Source organism: Talpa occidentalis, unplaced genomic scaffold (assembly GCF_014898055.3).
Source record: "Talpa occidentalis isolate TD23 unplaced genomic scaffold, MPIMG_talOcc4v2.1 talOcc4.11, whole genome shotgun sequence".
In the NCBI taxonomy this organism is placed as follows: Eukaryota; Metazoa; Chordata; class Mammalia; order Eulipotyphla; family Talpidae; genus Talpa; species Talpa occidentalis.
The window spans coordinates 86,765,665-86,786,836 of NW_023601104.1; the positions used below are offsets into that span (position 1 = coordinate 86,765,665).

At 35.5% G+C, this 21,172-nt stretch overlaps 1 protein-coding gene across 2 annotated transcripts in view; it reads left to right on the forward strand.

Moving 5' to 3' along the window:
* Positions 1 to 21,172, forward strand: part of GTF2A1 (general transcription factor IIA subunit 1) — a 39,815-nt gene extending 18,643 nt beyond the window's left edge. For both annotated transcript variants that reach the window (XM_037503758.2, XM_037503756.2), the window contains exons 6-9: positions 1,801 to 1,934; positions 5,735 to 6,055; positions 10,862 to 10,951; positions 17,028 to 21,172. In XM_037503758.2, the coding sequence (XP_037359655.1) occupies positions 1,801 to 1,934; positions 5,735 to 6,055; positions 10,862 to 10,951; positions 17,028 to 17,135 (653 nt within the window). In that variant the 3' untranslated portion in view covers positions 17,136 to 21,172. The remainder of the gene's footprint in view (positions 1 to 1,800; positions 1,935 to 5,734; positions 6,056 to 10,861; positions 10,952 to 17,027) is intronic.

Here is a 21,172-nt window from a genome sequence, read left to right on the forward strand (position 1 = left end):
GAATGAGAATCCTTTTACTTGAATGAGGAATGATTACATAGCAATTGATTCACTTGAACTAATTTGTGATACCAGATTAAATCCTATGATATTATAAGAGCATTTATTGCATTATATTTTATGTAGTATCTCTGCTTTGATGAAATTTACTTGTATTTTTTAGCATATTAATGTTTGAAGAATTTATTTACAACAATATTAAGTATTTTATCAAATATACAATTTTTTTTTTTTAATATTAAATTTTATTTTTATATTCCCCCATACAATTGCAAACGCCCCATTCTGACCCCAATCCTTCCCCTCCCGCCCCCCACCCCCCAAAAAGTGTCTCTGGTTCATAGTTTTTTGTTGATTTTGATTTTCACTTTCTTATATTCATTTTCCTGGTCCCTTATTTAAGTTTTCTAGATTCCTGCTATGAGTGAGACCATCCGGTATTTTTCTTTTTCTTTTTGGCTTATTTCGCTGAGCATGATCCCTTCCAGTGCCATCCATGTTGCTGCAAATTGCATGTGTTTATCTTTTTTGAATGCTGAGTAATATTCCATGGTATATATGTACCACATCTTCTTGATCCAGTCATCTATTTTTGGGCATTTGGGTTGTTTCCAAAGCTTAGCTATTGTAAACAGTGCTGCTATAAACATAGGAGTGCAGGTGCTCTTTGGAATTGATGTTTCTGTGTCCTTTGGGTAAATACCTAGGAGTGGAATTGCTGGATCATATGGAAGCTCTATGTTTAGTAGGTCCAGAAATCTCCACACAGCTCTCCATAGTGGTTGGACCAGTTTGCACTCCCACCAACAGTGCACAAGAGTTCCTTTTTCTTTATCATCCTTATAAAGTTGTTTCCCAACAAAGTTTTGAAAACATATAGACTTGATTAAAAGTTTAAGTTATCTGTTAGCAGTCATTAGCAAGAGTAAGATCAGATAATTCAGGGGCTGCTCATGTTTAAAGTTTTAAGAAATCAAAGCATTAATATTCTGACCAAAGCTCCAAAGTACTTATCTTGAAAACTGCTTAAAAATAAAAATTTGAAGGACCAGTTATTACTGCATGTAACACTAACTGAATTGACTGGCATATACACACGGAACTGAATCCCTCTGCTATTTTAGATGACCCAGAATCTGGAATTAATTAAAAAGTAAACAATTTTTCATTAATTTCTAAATTTGTTGAGGGGCAAGCTCCAGGAACTTAACCTTGCTACTACCTATTTTAATAAAGTACAGTACTTTGCTTTAAAAATGTTTACTTTTTAATTAATTCCAGATTCTGGGTCATCTAAAATAGCAGAGGGATTCAGTTCCGTGTGTATATGCCAGTCAATTCAGTTAGTGTTACATGCAGTAATAATTGGTCCTTCAAATTTTTATTTTTAAGCAGTTTTCAAGATAAGTACTTTGGAGCTTTGGTCAGAATATTAATGCTTTGATTTCTTAAAACTTTAAACATGAGCAGCCCCTGAATTATCTGATCTTACTCTTGCTAATGACTGCTAACAGATAACTTAAACTTTTAATCAAGTCTATATGTTTTCAAAACTTTGTTGGGAAACAACTTTATAAGGATGATAAATGAGGAAATAGAACATTCTAAGTAATGTATTTGAACATGGAGGGAGAGAAGGTAAGTATTACAGTTCACTGTGTATGTATGATGGCCTTTAAGAAAATTGTTATCCTTTTTACTTGATAATATCTAGGGCCTTTGTGTGGTTTGACATTCACTGTGAATTTGAAATTGTTACTGCTAAAATTGTAACTTGGAAATACATACTTTTTGCTTTAGGTCAGCTTCTTCAAGTGGTTAGAGCAGCCAATGGTGCCCAGTACATCTTTCAGCCGCAGCAGTCAGTGGTTCTACAACAACAGGTTATACCACAAATGCAGCCTGGTGGAGTACAAGCTCCTGTTATACAACAGGTGAGAGAATCTTAAGTGGATGATGACCTTGGGGTTCTTTTTTTCCTCTATGTGAATTCTCTGGGTTGTTCCTTCCCTTTCTTGTGGTTTTAGCTATACAAATTATACTCTTTGTCACAACTGCATGTCTTTCTAAACTGCTCTTATATCCTCACTTATTTGCATTCAATATGTTAAACCTGTAATTTGTACTTCTACTTTATCATCCCTCTCAATGTGTTTTTCCATTAGTGTAACCACTCCCCCTCCAGCTTCCTAAGCTAGATATTTGGCATTTATTCAGTGACTGTATCAGGGTCTTTGCAAGTTGCTGGAGATTTGGGAGTAAAAAAGACGGGCATGAATTTCAGTTTTATGATACTCCTATAGTTTCTTAACTCCAAGTATCTAAGGTATCTTGAAATTCCACCAAATCCTAATAGTTGCTTTTTTTTTTTTTTTTTTTTTTTTAAAGAGGCATGTTTTATTTATTTATTTGTTTGTTTGTTTGTTTATACAAGCACTGGGTACAGTCAGAAGCACGGGAGGGTGAGAGAATTCACCAGAGCCAGAGCAGGGAGCAGAGCAGGCAGAAGGACCGAAGTACACTGCTGAGGGGAGCAGTGGGCGGCAGGAGAGGTCTACGCGCCATGTGGGACCCTCCTCCGGTGGCCGGGGATTGAACCGGCGCTGCAGACGCTGCGGGCAGCTTCGCAACCAGCGCTCAACCGCTGCGCCACCAGGGAGGCCCTAATAGTTGCTTTTTAAAGATTATTTTTAATTTGTTTGTAGTCCCTTAATACATTTGCAGTGAATTTTCTTTTCACACTCTGTCATTTCTAGTTCATACTCATAATTTCTCACTTAAAATCCTGTTTTATCCTCTTAATCTATTTTCCTGCTTTTAGTCTTGTACCTTCTTAACTTGACTGCAACTGCAACTCTATTTTTAGTGATTCTTGTGAAAATATTAAAATCTAGTGACTTCCCGTTGCCTATTGGAAAAAAGTCTATAAAGACCTCAGCATGTTGCATAAGCTCTTTTTTTTTGAAGTGGGGGTGGGTCTTGGTTTTTTGATTTCTCCAGGTTTATTTCTTGCCATGCTTACAGTTGTTATATACTTCAGCTGCTGTTTAGATCAAAGTAAACGAATATTTGCACCTGCTTGTGTGTGTGTGTGTGTGTGTCAGGTGTCAAATTGTACTTTGAGTTCAAAGGTGAAAGATATGTGATTATTTTCTTGAGGGACTTAGGTATTTTAAAAAAGAGACACTTTAACACATAATACCACGTATGCTAGTATGATGAAAGAAGTAAGATCAAAGGAGCATCAACCCAGGCTACTTATAGCTTTGCAAATTTCATTCACTTATGGGTTTCTTTTGATGATACTCTATTTAAATTGCAGGCTTGGTTTTTCCTTCTAACAACTCCCTCCACTCTCCCTGAACAAACTAACCAAGCAGAAAAACCTGACCAATATCCCAAAGCACAAACAGAAATTTAGTTATTAACTACCAAGAAGCCTTCCTTGTTCCCCAAGCTAAATTTAGTACTCTTTCCTGTGTTCTCATAACACCATGTTGTGTTTTTCTTTTGAATTTTTATTGCATTGTCTGTTGCATCATTAATCTGTAACTTCTTAATAGAAACACTGACATGATTTTTGCATTCATTGAATTTATTGCCATTCAGTGCTTAGGCATTCTCTGCTTTTTAGATTTATTAATAATTATAATTATAGTTAAGTACTCAACACCATTGATAGATTTTTGGAAATTGACTTTAAATGAGACAACAAATAATGAAACCGGTTTTACCGTAAACTTCCTATTTTGTATTCTGGTCACCATACTTACAAATGAAGACCCCAGATATTTCTAATATTAAGCAATAATTTTTATTCATTTTTCTTTTTTTTTTTAAAGATTTATTTATGCATACACGAGCTGGGGTGCAGGCCAGAGATTCAGGGGGTGAGAGAATTCACCAGAAACAGAGTGGGGAACAAAACAGGCAGATGTACTGAAATTCACTGCTGAGGGGAGCAGCAGGCGAGGCAGACAGGTCTGCTGTGCCATTTGTGGGTCAGCTCCAAGGCCGGGATGGAACTGATGCTGCAGTGGATAGTCTCACAGTGCTGCGTCTTAACCCCTTGAGCCACCAGGGAGGTCCTTTATTCATTTTTCAACCTGCTTCCAATTTAAAGTCTGGGATGGCTAGAAACTATCCTGGCAATGACTGAGAGCACAAGGTGGGAACCAGCCCTAATCAGGAAGTCATTCCATCAGGGTACACTCGCATACCCACGCTCAACTCATCTGTGACAATTTAGACATGTCAGTGCCTGTCTTTGGCATGCTGAAGGAAATCAGACTTCCTAGAGATAACCCACACAGACAGGGAGAGTATATAAACTCCACAGACAGTAGCTCCCATCTGGAATCGATTCTCTTCCTTGTTGATGTTAAAATGAATGATGTGACCCACTGTATAAATATGTTCCCTATAATATTACAATTAATATTCATATATTTTCTTATGAATTGTGTTTTACTTTAAAATCATAGAATACAAAAGCTGGAAGAAACTTTAGAGAAATCATCTAATATGATGGTGGTTTTCAGCCATGGTTGCATGATTAAACTCCTGTGGAAAGCTATAAGTAAAATGAGTGGATTACATCTCACATCAGTTAAATGAGACTATTAAGAGTGGGGCTGGGCTTCCCCGGTGGCGCAGCGGTTGAGTGCTGGGTTGTGAAGCTGCCCGCAGCCTCTGCAGCACCAGTTCAATCCCCGGCTGCCGGGTGAGGGTCCCACATGGCGTGCAGGCCTCTCCTGCTGTCCTCTGCTCCCCTCAGCAGTGTCAGTCTGCCTGTTCCGCTCTCCGCTCTGGCTCTGGTGAATTCTCTCACCCTCCCGCACTTCTGATTATACCCAGTGCTTGTATAAATAAATAAATAAATCTATCTTTTTAAAAAATTAAAAAAAAAAAAAGAGTGGGGCTTAGGTATCAGGATTTTAAAACTATCACTTTTTTTTTTAAGATTTATTTATGCATGCGAGAGCATGCGAGAGCTAGGCCAGAGGTACAGGGGTGGCGGGGGGTGGAGGGGGTGTGGAGAGGAATCATCAGAGACGGAGTGGGAGTAGAACAGTCAGATTGACTGAAATACACTGCTAGGGGGAGCAGTGGGCGAGACAGGAGAGGTCTGCTGCACCTTGTGGGTCACCTCCCTGGCTGGCATGGAACTGTTGCTGCAGTGGCTGCAGATAGCCTCATAGTGCTGATGCTTAACCACTTGCACCACCAAGGAGGCCCTACCACACAGTTTTAATTTGCAGCCAAGGTTGCATTGGTCCTAGTCTCAGAGTGAAGTTACTAAAGCCAAGAGAGGCTAATGACTTGCCTCTGGTGCATCATAATTTCAAATTTTAGTGACTGCAAGCTTTGCAGATTACTAAATCTCCCCATACTCGAGTATATAAATCAATAACTTTTGATGTGGAATCTGGCATATATACAGAAGTGTTTTCCATAAATGAAGCAGTTACCTTCAGAAGATTTTTTTTTCCCCCTTTAGAAATTAGAATGGTAAAATGGAAATTTTTTGAATCAGGACAGTAGTTAAACTGGTTGGTTTGTGTACCAATCTTGTTTTTCTTTGGTATTTTAGTAGCTCTAGCTATATATGAAATGCAGCCATTTTCAGTGATTCTTCAGCATTTGGGACTATTTCTGTATACTAAGTGATGAAATTGAGCTACTTGATCCTCTAACTAGTGCCTAATATATGACTTTTTTTTAATTGCCTTAGGTGTTGGCCCCTCTTCCTGGAGGAATTTCACCACAGACAGGTGTCATCATCCAGCCTCAGCAAATCTTATTTACAGGAAATAAGACTCAAGTTATACCTACAACAGTGGCGGCTCCTACACCAGCACAAGCACAGATAACTGCAACTGGCCAACAACAGCCACAGGCTCAGCCTGCTCAACAACAAACTCCGTTGGTGTTACAAGTTGATGGAACTGGGGACACATCTTCTGAGGAAGATGAAGATGAAGAAGAAGACTATGATGATGATGAAGAGGAAGACAAAGAGAAAGATGGAGCTGAAGATGGGCAGGTAGAAGAAGTAAGTTTCTAGTTAAAAGACTTGAAATGAGAAGCTGCTCATTTTCTCCTTTGTTTGGTACCTGAATGACAAATTAACATCTCATTTTTTTAAGGCTGTTATGGTGCTGTACACCATATGATATAATACAGTTTTCAGATTGTTCTGGTTGTACTAATTCATAAAACACTGTTTTATATACTTGGTAATAAATGAATGTATACCAAATTAAGTTGTATTTATAAGGATGCTGAAGACTGTACAAATGATTGGTACTTTTACTTAAGATTTCATGATATTTGTAGATTAGAGAGATGCAGTTAATCTTTTGCTTTAGTAGTTAAAAAGGTGGCATGGCAACATTTGGAAAGAGAGGAATCTAGAGAAAAAAGCTAAGCAAGACATTTATTTAAAATTTTTTGGTCCGTATTACACATCAGTACGTTAGATAACCTTATCTATGCTTGTTGTCTGCGTGCACTTTAACCATCCTTTCTTACTCATCTTTAAATATTTCTACAAGCATATAATATGTTTTCCTTATTGTTCCAAGGAAGTTACTTGGATATTCAAGATATTTGTTATACCACAGTTTTCATTGTTAATTGTTGCCTTCAGCCTAAGATATAATCTTGTATGTCTTAGTACAAAATTGTTTAAAATTATCTAAATTTTTTTAAAAATACTGTTTTATTAAATATTAAATAGATAAAAATGAATAAAAAAGTTTAAGATATAAGCACTGTGGTGCCCACATGCAGTTTTTTTTAAAAATTCCATTTCTTAAAGTCCTTTAAGTACCTTTTCCCAATCTCCTTCCCCTTTCTTCTGCCATCAGAGTAACCGATATTCATGGATTTTGTGTTTAACGTTAACTTGTCTTTGTATCTTACTTTATGTACTTCTATTCCTAAATAGCATATTGTTTAGTTTGACGGGCCTGTTTATAACAGGAATGGGTTAGGTATTCATGTGCAAATTGTTTTTTTTCTCAAGATGGTATTTCTGAGGTTTATCCAAATTGTTTTATGAACCTAGAACTCTTTTCATTGTTTTATATACCATAATTTATCCATTTTTCTAATAAGATGGGCATTAGAATTGTTCCCACTTATTTATTTTCTATAATTATAAGATACTCTAGTATATGTTGTGGGTACACATATGCAAAAGGTATAATTGGGCAGATGTCTGCACATCTTTACCAGTACTTGATTCTGTCAGGCTTCCTTTTGTCAGTCTTGTGGCTAGAACACGGTGTCTCATTTTGGTTTGAATTTGCATTTCTCTGTTTACTAAAGAGATTTGCCTTTTTGATTCTTGTATATTTTCTCTGTAGACAAACAAATAATATACGAAAAATGACAGCTCTTCTTGCCCTGCTGGCTAGTCCTTCCAGGAGAATATTAATAACTGCTAATATTAATATTAGCAGTCACCCATATCTTGTAATCTTAAAAGGAGACCTTTGTATGGCTCACCATACTGTTTACTGTAGACTTTATAAATGCCCTTATCAAATTAAAAACGTTTCTTCTAGTCATATTAAAATTAAGAATTTTTTTTAAAGTCGTAAGTGAATGTTGACTTTCATTGAACACTTTTTTTTGCAACTATTTGATACACTATTTCTTATCCTTATTTATGTGAATTGCATTAATTGGTTTTCTCTTTGTAAACTGACTTTGTATTCCTGGAATAGTACAACTTCATCATTATTTATTACCCGTCTTAATGAATTACAGAGTTCACTTTGTTCAGGACTTTTGCAGGTTATATTTATGAATGATACTATCTGTGATTTTCTCTTCTCATACTCTTGTTATCATGTTTTCAAGTTTTATGGCAACCTTATAAAATGATTGTGGCAAGTATTCCCTGTCTTTTAAAAAAATGTTTTAAAAATATCTGAGTTTATTTAGCAAGTTATGTTTTTCTAGGACTTTGTTTTATCTAAATTTTCTAATTGCTTAGCTTAAAGTTGTTATCTTTTTTCTGTAAACTTTTGTTATTAATGTAACATTGATTTACAACATTGTACATGATTCAGAAATACAGGATCCCATCTCTTCATGTATGTGCCACCACACCACGTCCAATAAGGCACCCATAGTCTTCCAGTGCCAGAATCATGTGTAGTTATTTCTTTCCTTTATAATATTCTTATTCCTGTATTATTTGTGCTATCTTGATCTTTTTTTTTTGCTCAGTCTTGCCCAGAGGTGTGTTGATTTCACTGCTGTTCCAAAAGAATCAGCTTTTGTTTATTTTTCTTTCAAGAATATTTTCCCCTAATTTATTAATCTCTGTTCCAATTTACCTTATTTGTAGAGAATGTGATCTGTATGATCACATGTCTTTTGAAATTGTTTAAAACTGCTTTATATGATTAATTTTTCCATATGCTTCCAGTGTTCTTTCTGCTGTTTGGTACTTTTTTCTCTATTTGTCTATTAGATTTAGATTGTAAGTAGTTTCTTTGGATATTTGGCGTGTAATGTTCATATTTCCTGAAATAATGATGGAGTTCTCACTTTTCTATCATTTTTGCTTTTTGGGGTTTGAGTCTAAAAATAACCTAAAAATTGTATTTTCCAAGTGTATTGAATCATTATGATTACATAGTGTCCTGTTTTGTCTCCAATAATATGGGTCATTTGTGTGTGTTTTGCCATAAAGTCTATTTTGTGTAGTGCTGATAGTCATCCTAGTTTTATTTTGGTTAGAATTTGCTTCCCATCCTTTCACTTTCAAACTTTTTTGATCCTTAATTAAACTTTAGATATATCTTTGTCATTTGTAATACAGCTATATGTGCTATCATGTTATGATTTTTGCATTTCATGACTACTGAGTAGGGAAAGAATAGTCTTTTCAACAAATGGTGACTGGAATACTGAATATCCACATGTAAAAGAGTGAATTTGAAGTCCTACCCAATACCATATACTAAATTTTACTCAAAATGGATCAAAATCCTAAACATAACACCTAAAACATAACACTTAAGAAAAAGCAGGGCAGAAGCTTCAGGATGTTAGATTTGGCAGTGGTTTCTTATATATGACAATAAAAGCAACAAGCTATCATAGGAAAAATGATTTAGGATTAAACATTTTGGTGCATCAAAAGGCACTGTCAAAAAAGTAAAGATAACCTACAAAATAGGAGAAAATATAAACATCATATACTTGGATTACTATCCAGAATATATGTAGAACTCTTGGCAGCAAAACAACCTAACTCAAAAGAGGACAAAGGACTTTAGTAGACATACCTCTAAATACAAATAGACAACAGGCATTTAAAAAGATGCTCATTTAAAAAGATGATCATTAGTCATTAGTGAAAAGCAAATCAAAACTATAATGAGGTATGACTATAATCAGAAAAGGAAGAAAAATTATAAATAGTGAGAATCAGGAGAAATTGCGACTCCTAATGCATCGCTGGTGGGGACATAAAATGTGGAAATTGATTTGGTAGTTCAAGAAGTTAATCATAGAATTACTATGTGACCCAGCATTTTCCACCCTATAAGAGAACTAAAAATTGGTATTCAAACAAAAGCTTTTATAAGAGTGTTCATAGCAGCACTGTTCACAAACCTTGTAAGGTATAACAAGCCCAGTGTTCACCAACTGATAGACGGATGAAATGTGCTGTGTTCATACAGTAGAGTATTATTTAGCTATGAAAAGTAAGAAAGTAGTGCTATACTGTAGATGAACCTTAAATATTAAGTTGAAGTAGCCAGACCACATATGTGTATATTGTGGATGTGTATTATTCCAAAAATAGAATAGACAAATATGTAGAGATTGCAGATTAGTAATTTCCATGGACTGGGGAAAGGTGTATTTGGGAGTGACTGCTTAGTGGTAAAGGTGATGAAATTGTTCTGGAAGTAATGATGATGGTTTCACACGTTATAAATGTACTAAAGGTTGATCTGAATTTTACACTTTAAATGGTGAATTTTATTGTGAATTTCATGTCAGCTTTTTTTTTTTTAAATTTTATATTGGTGGTGTCTATTTTACATTAAAAATAAATATTTGTAGAGTGTGTGTGTTCGAGTAGGTATAGGCCAAGACTTATTAGATCTCTATAATTCACCTTTCTGCTTTTATTTTGGCCTCTTTTTCCAATTAGAAATCTGAGTTTTCTTTTTTATCCTCTGACATGACTGAGGTCAAGTTTAACAAAGTTGGTGATTTTATGCTATATAGATCTTGACTATTGTCTTTGGTACTGAAGTCCAGATCCCTCCCCCTACCATCCCCTTTTAATTGGATTGTCTTTCTTAATTGTACTGTTGAATATCCATCATCACCATCAGAGTGGTAGAATATTTAAAGTCTTAGTCCTTAATGTAAAGAGCCAGATTGCTGACCTATTTTATAGCTTTGTGTTCTCTCTTCTAGTTTCACTATTGCTTATTCTTTGATACTGTTTCTACTACATAAGTGCCTTTATCTTGTTAAACCTTCATAGTTTTTTAGAACTATTTCTAGGCATTTTAAATAGTTATAGGAGAGAATTATCTACTGTGCTGCTGTTCTGAAAGAATGAAGGAAATAAAGCAAAAAACCTTTTTATACTTAGTTGTATGCCTTAGCTATTGTAATAGTCATTTAATTTCTTAATTTCTGTAACATTGATCTTAACACAGCCGGTTAACAATGTGTTTGTGTTATGTGTATGCAACCAACTGGCACTTGGTTCTTAACATCAAGGTCACTGTTTTTATTGAATATTAAGAACTTTTTCCTGGTAATTAGTACATGAATTATAAACAAGTGAGCTCTCCTTTTTTGTTTGTAGGAGCCCCTCAATAGTGAAGATGATGTGAGTGATGAGGAAGGACAGGAACTGTTTGATACAGAAAATGTTGTTGTATGCCAATATGATAAGGTAAGGATTTTGTCACCAGATTACTGACATATTTTTCTGTTGTGATTCTCTAAATCTTTGTTTCCACCTTTTCAAATGCTTGGGCAGCTCATGACGCTGCATATTCAGTATCACCAATGTGAACAAAAACATTCTAATAGGTTATTTTAATAGAGTGAAAACTTAGTTTGTGTAACTTTACATTTGAAAAATAAGTTATGAATGAAATGAGAAATTTATGGTTTTTTTTTTTTTCCCCAGTTTAGACTGTCTCTTAATTTGTCTAACAAATTAAACAAAGCCTCTTTGGTTTTGTCCTTTAATATCAATAGTAACCTAGTGGGATAAGCCTGTTTCCTTTATTACTGTAACTTTTTTTTTTTTTTTTTTTAACTAACGATCTCCCCTAAGGCAGTAAATTAGGACTGGTAATTAATAATTTTGTTTTTACTGAAAATAGTTTAGAGAATTACTTAGCTTGCTGTATTTTGGTAACATTAAAGGATTTTTAAACTAGGTTCTGTGAAAATTAGCTGTTGACTTCTTGTTTTCTTAATTCTTAAAAGGGTGCTACTTTTTAAGTATTTCTGTTACAGTTACTAACGAAATTTTTATTTACTGAAACGTTTAATTCAGAACAAAAATTGTTTTCTGACTCCAATCATTTGGTTCATAATAAATGTACTTATTAGGTTGCATGTATGTTTAATTTCAGCAGGAGTTTTTACCAAATGCTGAAAATTCTAACAGAAGCAATTTGGTTTTATTTATAACTGCTACTCGTTAAGTGAATTTTTGTTAAGTGCCTAAATAGGCCAGACATGGAAGCTATAGTAATGATCATGCAGAATTTTATGTCCTGAATGAATTAGCATTACGGATGGCAAAATTCTTTAATTTGTGTTGCTTTCATAGAAATGAATTTATAAATAGCCGTGCTTACTGCAAACCAGGTGTGTTAGGAGCCTGTCAACACTATGGGTTTTATCGCTTCCTAATGAAAAAGTAAAGTTAAGCAGTGAGAAGTTAGAAAGTCAGTGAGGTCATTATTCATACTTATTAGAGCATCCACTTTTGTACATTATGACTTACTAGTTCCTTATACCAGACACACTCATAATAAGTGTAATTCCCTGTTACATTGATGTAGAGGAAGAGTAATTGAGGTTTAAACAGGAGAAACCAACCCTTAATTTTCAGGCAGTTAAAGGGAACCTCATTGAGAACACAATTTCATGATAACAAGATGTCAGATTTCTTAACTTGACTGAAGAATGTGCTTTTAACTGTTTTATTATTAAGAAAGAATGGTTGGGGTCTCCCTGGTAGCCTAGGGGTTGAGTCTCAGTGCTATTACCACTATGGCCTGAATTCGCTGAGCTAACCCACATGTGATGCAGGGAACCACTCAGTCTTGTGCGCTGCTCCCCTTAGCATTGTATTTCAGTATATCTGCCTGTTCTGCTCCCCACTCTGTTTGGTGAATCCTTTCACCACCACCACCTCTGGCCTATACCCCTGTTCTTCTCTGCAAAACAAACAAACAAACAAATAAATAAGTATTTTTTTAAAAAAAGATTGATTTATTCATTTAGTTTATTTATACAAGCACTGGGTACAGTCAGAAGCGGGGAAGGGGAGAGAATTCACCAGAGACAGAGCGGGGAGCAGAGCAGGCAGACTGACGAAGTACACTGCTGAGGGGAGCAGCAGGCGGCAGGAGAGGTCTGCGCGCCATGTGGGACCCTCCCCCCGTGGCTGGGGAGCAGCTGGGGATCGAACCGGCACTGCAGAGGCTGCGGGCTGCTTCGCAACCTAGCGCTCAACCGCTGTGCCACCGGGGAGGCCCAATAAATAAATCTTAAAATAAGAAATGGTTGTATTCTACTTAGGTACAGACTGTGTACATAGTATATTAAATGTTAAAGTTGTCTTGTTTTGCTCCCCAGAAACATTTTGTTAACTAAGAAATTGAAGATAGCTTTAAGTAGTGTGTTGAAATGATGATTTTATAGTTTTCAGAGATCTGATTTTTAGAATCAAGTGAGTTCTGGAGATTTGAGGTATGTATTTGATATTAGCTAACAATAGAGAATAGTAGCATTCCATGACTGGTTAAAATGAGATTGGATATGGTTTGAAGTTCAGTAGTCTATTTTTTTTTTTAAGATTTATTTTTATTTAATTTTATTTTTTATTTTTTTTTGTGGGACCCTCACCGGCGGCCGGGGAACGAACCGGCGCTGCAGAGGCTGCGGGCAGCCTCGTAGCCCATCACTCAACCACTGCGCCACCAGGGGAGGTCCAAGATTTATTTTTATTTTATGGATACAAGAACTGGGGCGTAAGCCAGAGGTGCGGGGGTAAGAGGATTCACCAGAGACAGTGGGGAGCAGAATAGGCAGATCTACTGAAATACACTGGTAAGGGGAGCACCGCAAGAGACGGGAGAGGTGTGCAGTGCTGTGAGTGGGCTAGCTTCCTGGCCAGGGATTGAACTCAGGCTGCAGTGGTGATACTGTGATAATGCCGAGACTTAACTCCTCGGCTACCAGGGAGGCCCTGGTAATCTGTTTTTGAAGCCTAAATTTAGAATTCCAACCATAGTGGATTTTAGAAGTGATCATAAAAAGAATAATGAGATTTATGTTGCTAACCAAGTGAGAATCTCAGTTATATGTAAGGTAGAGGGCATGGGTGATTTGATGGAGGGAAAAAATGTGTATGTGTTAGGTGACATTCTGCCATATCTACCTGTTGCTAAAATGACAATTACTTTGGCGGGTGGAAAAATGATGAGCCTGGGAGTGGGTCTATACAGGCTTGAGTGTAGGGTAACAGCAGTCTTTTTCCTAGCATCCAGGATTCTCCTTCATGAAGGTGTTAAGGCCAGTAAATGACCTGTTTTCCAAGTTGTATTTTGTGATTTTGCTCAATAAAATTTTTTTACCATTTATTACCCAATAAGACTTGAGTGCTGAGTATATGGACTATTAATTGATCCGCGAATTTTTTCCTACACTTGATTCTTGCAAGTTGTGGAATTCTCTTTAACTGGCTACACTTGATTCTTGCAAGTTGTGGAATTCTCTTGTTTATATAATCCCATTGTTTTTCAGGTTGTTAGCCTCATTTCACACATTTTTGAGATACCTGAAATGCTAAAACACTAAATAAATTAATATGATATGTTAGAAACTACAATTGGTATTAGAGAGTGGGAAAAAGGACAGGTTAATTTTAGAGGGGATAGTCATATAATGTCTTTTGAAAGGAAAAGGATGACTATTTGAACAAAGACTTGAAGATAGTTAGCCTTGTTATTATCTAGGGGCATAGCCTGCCTTTAGTGTGCAAGGAGAAAGGCAAATGTGGCTGGACTGGGTTGGTGGTGGTAGGGACATACAGTAGTAAGTTAGAGGTAAGTTGGGGCAGATGGTGTGGGACTTAGTGAGGGCATGCATTCTTATTCTGAGTGAATTGAAAACTTAATAAAAGGTTTCAGATAGACAAATGTGAAAACTACCTTTTAATTTTAAAAGGATTGCTTTATTGAGCAGTGTGTGTGGAGGCAGTGAAGGTTGGAACAGGGGCCTAATGGAGGATTTTATAGTAATCCCAGTGAGAAGTAATGATGATTCAGGACAGCGTGATAATATTAAAAGACAGAGCGGGGAACAGAACAGGCAGGCTGACTGAAATACACTGCTGAGGGGAGCAGTGGGTGAGAGAGAAGAGGTCTGCTGCACCACAAAGTTCACTTCCCTGGCCAGGGATTGAACTTGGGTGCTGCAGTGGCTGTGGACAGCTTCATAGGTTGTATCTTAACCTCTTGTGCCACCAGGGAGGCCCCGAAAGGCGTTACTGAGAAAAAGCAAGGCCGTGATCTAGACGCATCGGGGAGAAAAGGAATATTTTAGTTTTAAATGTTTTCAAGTATAAATTTGCCTGGGAAAACAAGGATGTGTGTGTGTATATATGCAAACCTGTAGAGGCATTTTGCAGGTATTAATATTTTTATGAGCAGAAGTACTAAGAGCTATAAAATACTACTAATTCCAGATAGATTTATTTTTAAAAACCCCACCTCGTGAGTAAGTAGAAGTTTTTTTTTTTTTAAATTCAATTTAGCTTAAGAATCCTCCTTCAACCATAACGGTATGAAACTAGAAATCAGTTATAAAAAGATAACTGAAAAATTCACAGATACGGGGAGAGGAAACAACATGCCACTGAGCAACCAATGGGTCAAATAAGAAATCAAAAGAGGGCCTCCCCGGTGGCGCAGCGGTTGAGCGGTGGGTTGCTAAGCTGCCCGCAGCCTCTACAGAGAAAAAAATAACTTGAGACAAATGGAACTATAACATACCAAAACCAAATAAGGATGCCACAAGAAAATAAAAACACAGGACAATATTCCTGATGAGCATAGACACTAAAATCCTCAACAGAATATTCACAAACTGAAATCAACAATACATACAAGATTATACAGCATGATTAAGTGGGATTTTTTCCAAGGATACAAGGACAGTTCAGTATCTATAAATCAGTGAATGTGATGTATTAACAAAATTAAGGGTAAAAGTCACATGATCTCAAAAGATGCAGAACAAGCACTTGACAAAATTCAGCATCCACTTATATTAGAAACTGAGAAAAAGTGGATAGAGAGGTGATGTACCTCAGCATTATAAGCAAGCCCACAGCTACCATCACATTCAACAGTGAAATGCTTTTAGCTTTTCTTTTTTTAAAAAAAAAAGATTTATTCATTTATGCATACAAGAACTGGGGCACAGGCCAGAGGTATGGGGAGGGGTGAGAGGATTCACCAGAGACAAGAGTGGGGAACAGAACAGACTAACTGAAATACACTGCTGAGGGGAGCAGCAGGCGAGAGAGGAAAGGTCTGCTGCGCTATGTGGGTCACCTCCCTGGCCGGGGATTGAACTCTTGCTGCAGTGGCTGTGGATAACTTCATAGGTTGTGTCTTAACATCTTGAGCCACCAGGAAGGCCCGCTTTTAGCTTTTCATGCAAAACAAGGAAGAAGACAAGGGTGCCCTTTCTTGGCAGTTTTATTCAATATAGTGTTGTTATAAGTTCTGGCTAGTACAATCAGACATGAAAAAGAAAAGGCATCCAAAATGGAAAGGAAGAAGTAGAACTGTCACTGTTTACCGATGACATATATATATTGTAAACCTTAAAGACTCCACCAGGAAACAGAACTGCAGGACACAGTATGCAAAAAAAAGCCTGTTGTATATGGAACCACAAAAGACCCCAAATAATGAAGATACAACTGCCTTATGATCTAGCTATTTCATTTATGGGTATTTACCCAAAGAAAATGAAAACATTTAACGAGAAAAAATACTTTTGCACCCTCATGTTCACTATGACATTATAGTGGCCAAGATAAGGAAGCAGCCTTTGTCCATCATTGGAAGAATGGATAAAGAAAATGTGATCTGTGTATCTATGTGTACATGTACATACCATAGAATATTATTTAGCATAAAAAGAAGGAAATTTTGCACTTATGTCAACATGGATGGACCTCAACGGCACTGTACAAAATGAGCAAGCTATGTAGAGAAAGATGACTAGTGTATGATTTTGTTTACAAGTAGAATCTAAAAAATGAACCCAATTATTAGATACAGGTGATGGTTACCAGAAGTTGTGGGGGCTGAGGGAGTAGGGAAAATGGATGAGGATGGTCAGAAGGTACAAACTTATAGTTATAAAATCAGTAAGCCTTAAGAATATAATGTACAGCGTGGTGAGTGTAGTTAACATGTTATATATTTGAAAATTGCTGAGAGTAGATCAAAGTTCTCATAACAAAAATTTTAACTATGTATGGTAATGGATATTAGCTGGATTTAGGTGGTTATTCATTTCACAATATGTACAAATATCAGATCATTGTTATATACCTGAAACTAATACAATGTCATATGTATTAATTATATTTCAGTTTAAAAATTTGTAATTTAATACTGAATAAGAAATTTTTTAGTGTGTGAGTGGGTTTTTTGTCGATTACTGTCTTTCACTCATATCTCATAATGTTTTTATTTATTTAGATACACAGAAGTAAAAACAAATGGAAATTTCATCTCAAAGATGGCATTATGAATCTCAATGGAAGAGATTATATATTTTCCAAAGCCATTGGCGATGCAGAATGGTGAAGAGATGCTTCTTTTCTTTTATAAGTGAAACAAAAGAAACTTAAAAAATTTTAAAGTGGACAGTTTGAAACTTGGGACATACACCAACCAAAACTTAATTTCTGCATGTCAGAAAAGTGCAGTAGAAGCAAAGCTACTGGAACAAAGAAACCGTGACAACATAGACACTACTCCTAACTGGCAAGCCATGGAACTGTAGCACCTGGGGTTGTTGAGGGTGGGAGGTTGGGGTTTTGTGTAGGTAAACCATAATTGTCGATTTTAAATACAGGTACCTGCCACCGCTAATTAGCATGTAAAGCTTTGTCTATATTCCTTCCTCCAACTTGGGTTCAATCAGAAGATACTTGTTGGAATGAACGGAAGAAACTTCCCTTTTGATAGATGGAATTGAAACTGCTTATTGTATGTGGTTATATTTGCTAAAACTTACATGTAAGCTTTTTACAAAGGGGTAAGAATTATGGTGTTGAACTTTAATTCACTTGTATAAGGAAACAGTTTCAAACTCTCATAATAGGTCTTAAATATTTTTACTTACTATTCTCTCTCAGTAATATATACCTCTTCCTTCCCTGCTTTATGAAACATCTGTTTAAGAATTAAAGGAAGTAATCAAGTGATCATAGTTTGGAGAAAGAATTTACCCCATGACTGGATATTTATTTTAATTAGGTTGTCATACTTATTAAATGTAATTTAAATACTTGGGTCCCATGTAAGTTGATCAGAATTAAAAAGACAACATCAGTTTCCTTGCAGAAAAATTTTGTTTTAGTCCCACTCCTTAAAATACTAACACACAGACACAAACACATTCAACAGAAATAGGTTTTGCTTCACAAATGTACCCTCCTGCTAAAATTGTATACTTTTGAATGGATTTCTCTGTTGGGCTGAAGTGTATGCTTATATACATGCTTAGTCATTTTAAGCTAAACAAGCATCAGAGAACATTCTGTGCATTGATTGAAGCAAGAGCAGGTGTTGAGGACCTAAATTTTTATTAAACAATTTAGTAATTATAAAAGTTTCTTGTGTTTACTAGTAAAAACTTTCAAAACCTTTCATTGAACAAATTTTAAAAAATGCAACTTTGTAATTTAAGGGGGAAATTTGGGGAGTAAAGGGAGTGGGCCACTAATACATATTTACCTCTCATTTGCTGGCTCTTCTAGGCCATAAACATGGGCTCCAGTTTGCACGTTGGGAAGAAAGCATAGAAATTTGACTTGTATTTTAAAAATAGAAATTTAATATGTATATTAAGAATGCATAGCTCTGTATTCTCTAAAAGGCTCTAAAGAGCAATCTGGCACTGCTGTGTTCAGTGTGACCTAGTTGCCTGGGAGAACGGTAAGAACACTTGTCTTTACCTGTGTGTTCTTACAACTAATTCTTTTTATAGTTTATCTTGACAATTCACATGTGTTTAAGTTACTTGTATATTGATTTATTCTACTCTTCCATTTTTGTCTTTTATTTACCTTTTGTGTTTCCAGAAGTAACATAGAAACACTTTAAAGTCATTGCAAAGGAAAACTGTGATCTATTATTATATATTATTTTTAACACAGATCTTTAAACTTCGCAAAAAAGACTAATGAAATTTTTTTCTTTTCCCTTGACTATTTCCCACCTCACTTAGCAGTTGGTCCCTTTAACTTATGTTCTGAACTTTGGTGTAAATGGTGGTTTCTAGCAAGCTTAGTAAAGTTTTATTTAGATGTTATAGTTGGTGATACGGTTTTTATTTTTACTACATTTAGTTTTTAGGGGGAAGATTTATTTGTTTACTCCACTACTCTCAGAGCAGAGTTACTTGTTTTTGTTAACGAGACTGTGAGAAGAGAAGGGAGAGAGTGAAATCACAGAAGTCCTGTTGTTTAGTTGTCCTACAGTATAGTTGCTAGTAAGTTTATATTTACCCAATGAAGAAGTCAATGACCTAAACTACCTATAAAAGTTTAGTAGTGCTGCAGTGTTGATTGAAACCCTTTGGCTGTCTAGTAGTCTTTATGCTACTGAACCTTGGCTTACTATATGATATTCGGCTCATGTTTTGGGCCCTCTATATAGACAAACATTTGCATTCATAGTAGAGTTGTATACTGGCCACTATTTTTCAAACATGAACAACCACTGCTTTCAGAGTGACTCGTTAGGGTTATTATGAAGCAGGAAATAATCCTTTGTAATTGCATCTGTGTATTGCATATTAATTAAGGCATACTTGGCAAATGCTTTTCTTTTACCTGTGAAATTTCTGAAAGCCGGTCCAAACAATACTGCATACCAAATTGTGCTCTTATATATTACTGCATCGTGTTCCTTTTTAATCAAATAGCATGTTTTAGTTTATTTTTTTTTTTTTGTAGTGGCTTGCTTTATGCCACTTACCTTTTATTGTACTTGAAGTCCTAATCATGTTTTTAACATTGTATTTAACAAATCATTTCATTAGGTTTCATAAAAATGTCATTCCTTTGAAAAGGCAGGGATTCCCACTTTCAGAATCTTAGAATGAAAATAGCATGTTTATTCACAGAGGGGAAATAGTTCAGACTTGGTGTTTAATGAAATAAGTAAAGATTTCACAGGAGGATTTGTTTAGATTTGCGCAGATGTTGATGGCACCTTTTACTAAAAAAAAAAAATTAACATTAATCAACAATGCTAAGTAGGACTAGGTAAAGTGTGGAAATGTGTGCCTTTCAGTATTTGTACTCTTGGTGGTCATTTGGATAATCAGACCCTTTGGATGCCTGAGAGCACATTTAATTTCTGTGGAGTGCCACTTTTGGCTAAAGTGATTCTTTCATGTGCACTTAGTTTCTGGAGTAAAGTCTGTTATATGAGGGGGATCTTTATATTGGACTTTTATATTTTTTTAAGTGTTCACATTTCTTTCTGTTAATTAAATGCCATCATAATAACCACATTTATATTGTTGCCTCTTAAAATCAAAGCCACCTTGATGTTATTCTTCTAGGAATACATCAAGATTTGAGCAGTGTGTATAGTGATTAAAATGTATTCTTGAAGAGCATATTCTAATAGATTCAGGTTTTAGAAAGCAAGAACACAAAAATATAATACCTTTTGTATAAAGATTTTGTTTTGCTATAGTGAAAAACAAGGACTTGGTTTTCTATTTTTTTCTGGCTTTTATGGAAGAATGAAAAGGGTTATCTCCAGTAACTTTTAATTATCTTATAGCAATAATGTCACCATTCTTTTCAGAAGGTAAAATATGCCTTGTATAGGAAAATAGACATAATTTCCTTTTGGGAGGTCCCTTTATAACCTAGCATTTTCTTCCACTTGAGAAAATTTCCTATATTTTCAGATTACTTCATCTTGAACTCAGAAATCTTTTGTGCAATGTAATATTTTATTGATCCATCTTTGTACATTTTCATTTTATTTCATATATGTCTCTCAACTACCTGTCTGAATCAGCTATTTCAGATTTTGAATTCATTGGTTAAAAAAGTTTTATGTATTTCCTCATGGGTTTATGTTAGACTGTTTTGCATTTTAATCTATTATGCTACGGAAATTATTCTGAAGTTTATATTCCCTTTTTAAACCTGCCTTAGTCTTATCTTTTGTCATTTTCTATGGCTTAAGGAAGAGTACACCGAACCTAGTAGTTTACTTTGAGGAACAAAAGAAACCTTTTCTTCTCTTTTAAGGGAAGAACTACTTTGTTAGTAACTACTATTTCAGTCAAGGTTTCTTTAGTTGGTCCAATCTACAGCTACAATTTGGGGGGAGGGGCTAATCCTTTTTGCTGTTCTGAGCTACTATTGTCAACTGCTGTTGTACATACTGTTATGTGTAAGGGCGTAAATATATTTATTATGTTTGTAAAATTCATTCTGTACAATTGCAGATCAAAGTTGCTCTTCTGTGATATATGGGATATTATGTTTTAAAGACCATCTTGGAATACGATTAGAGAACTTAGTATTTTGATGTACTAAGACCTATTTTAAGTTTAATATTTTACCTTTGCAAAAACTTTAATTAAA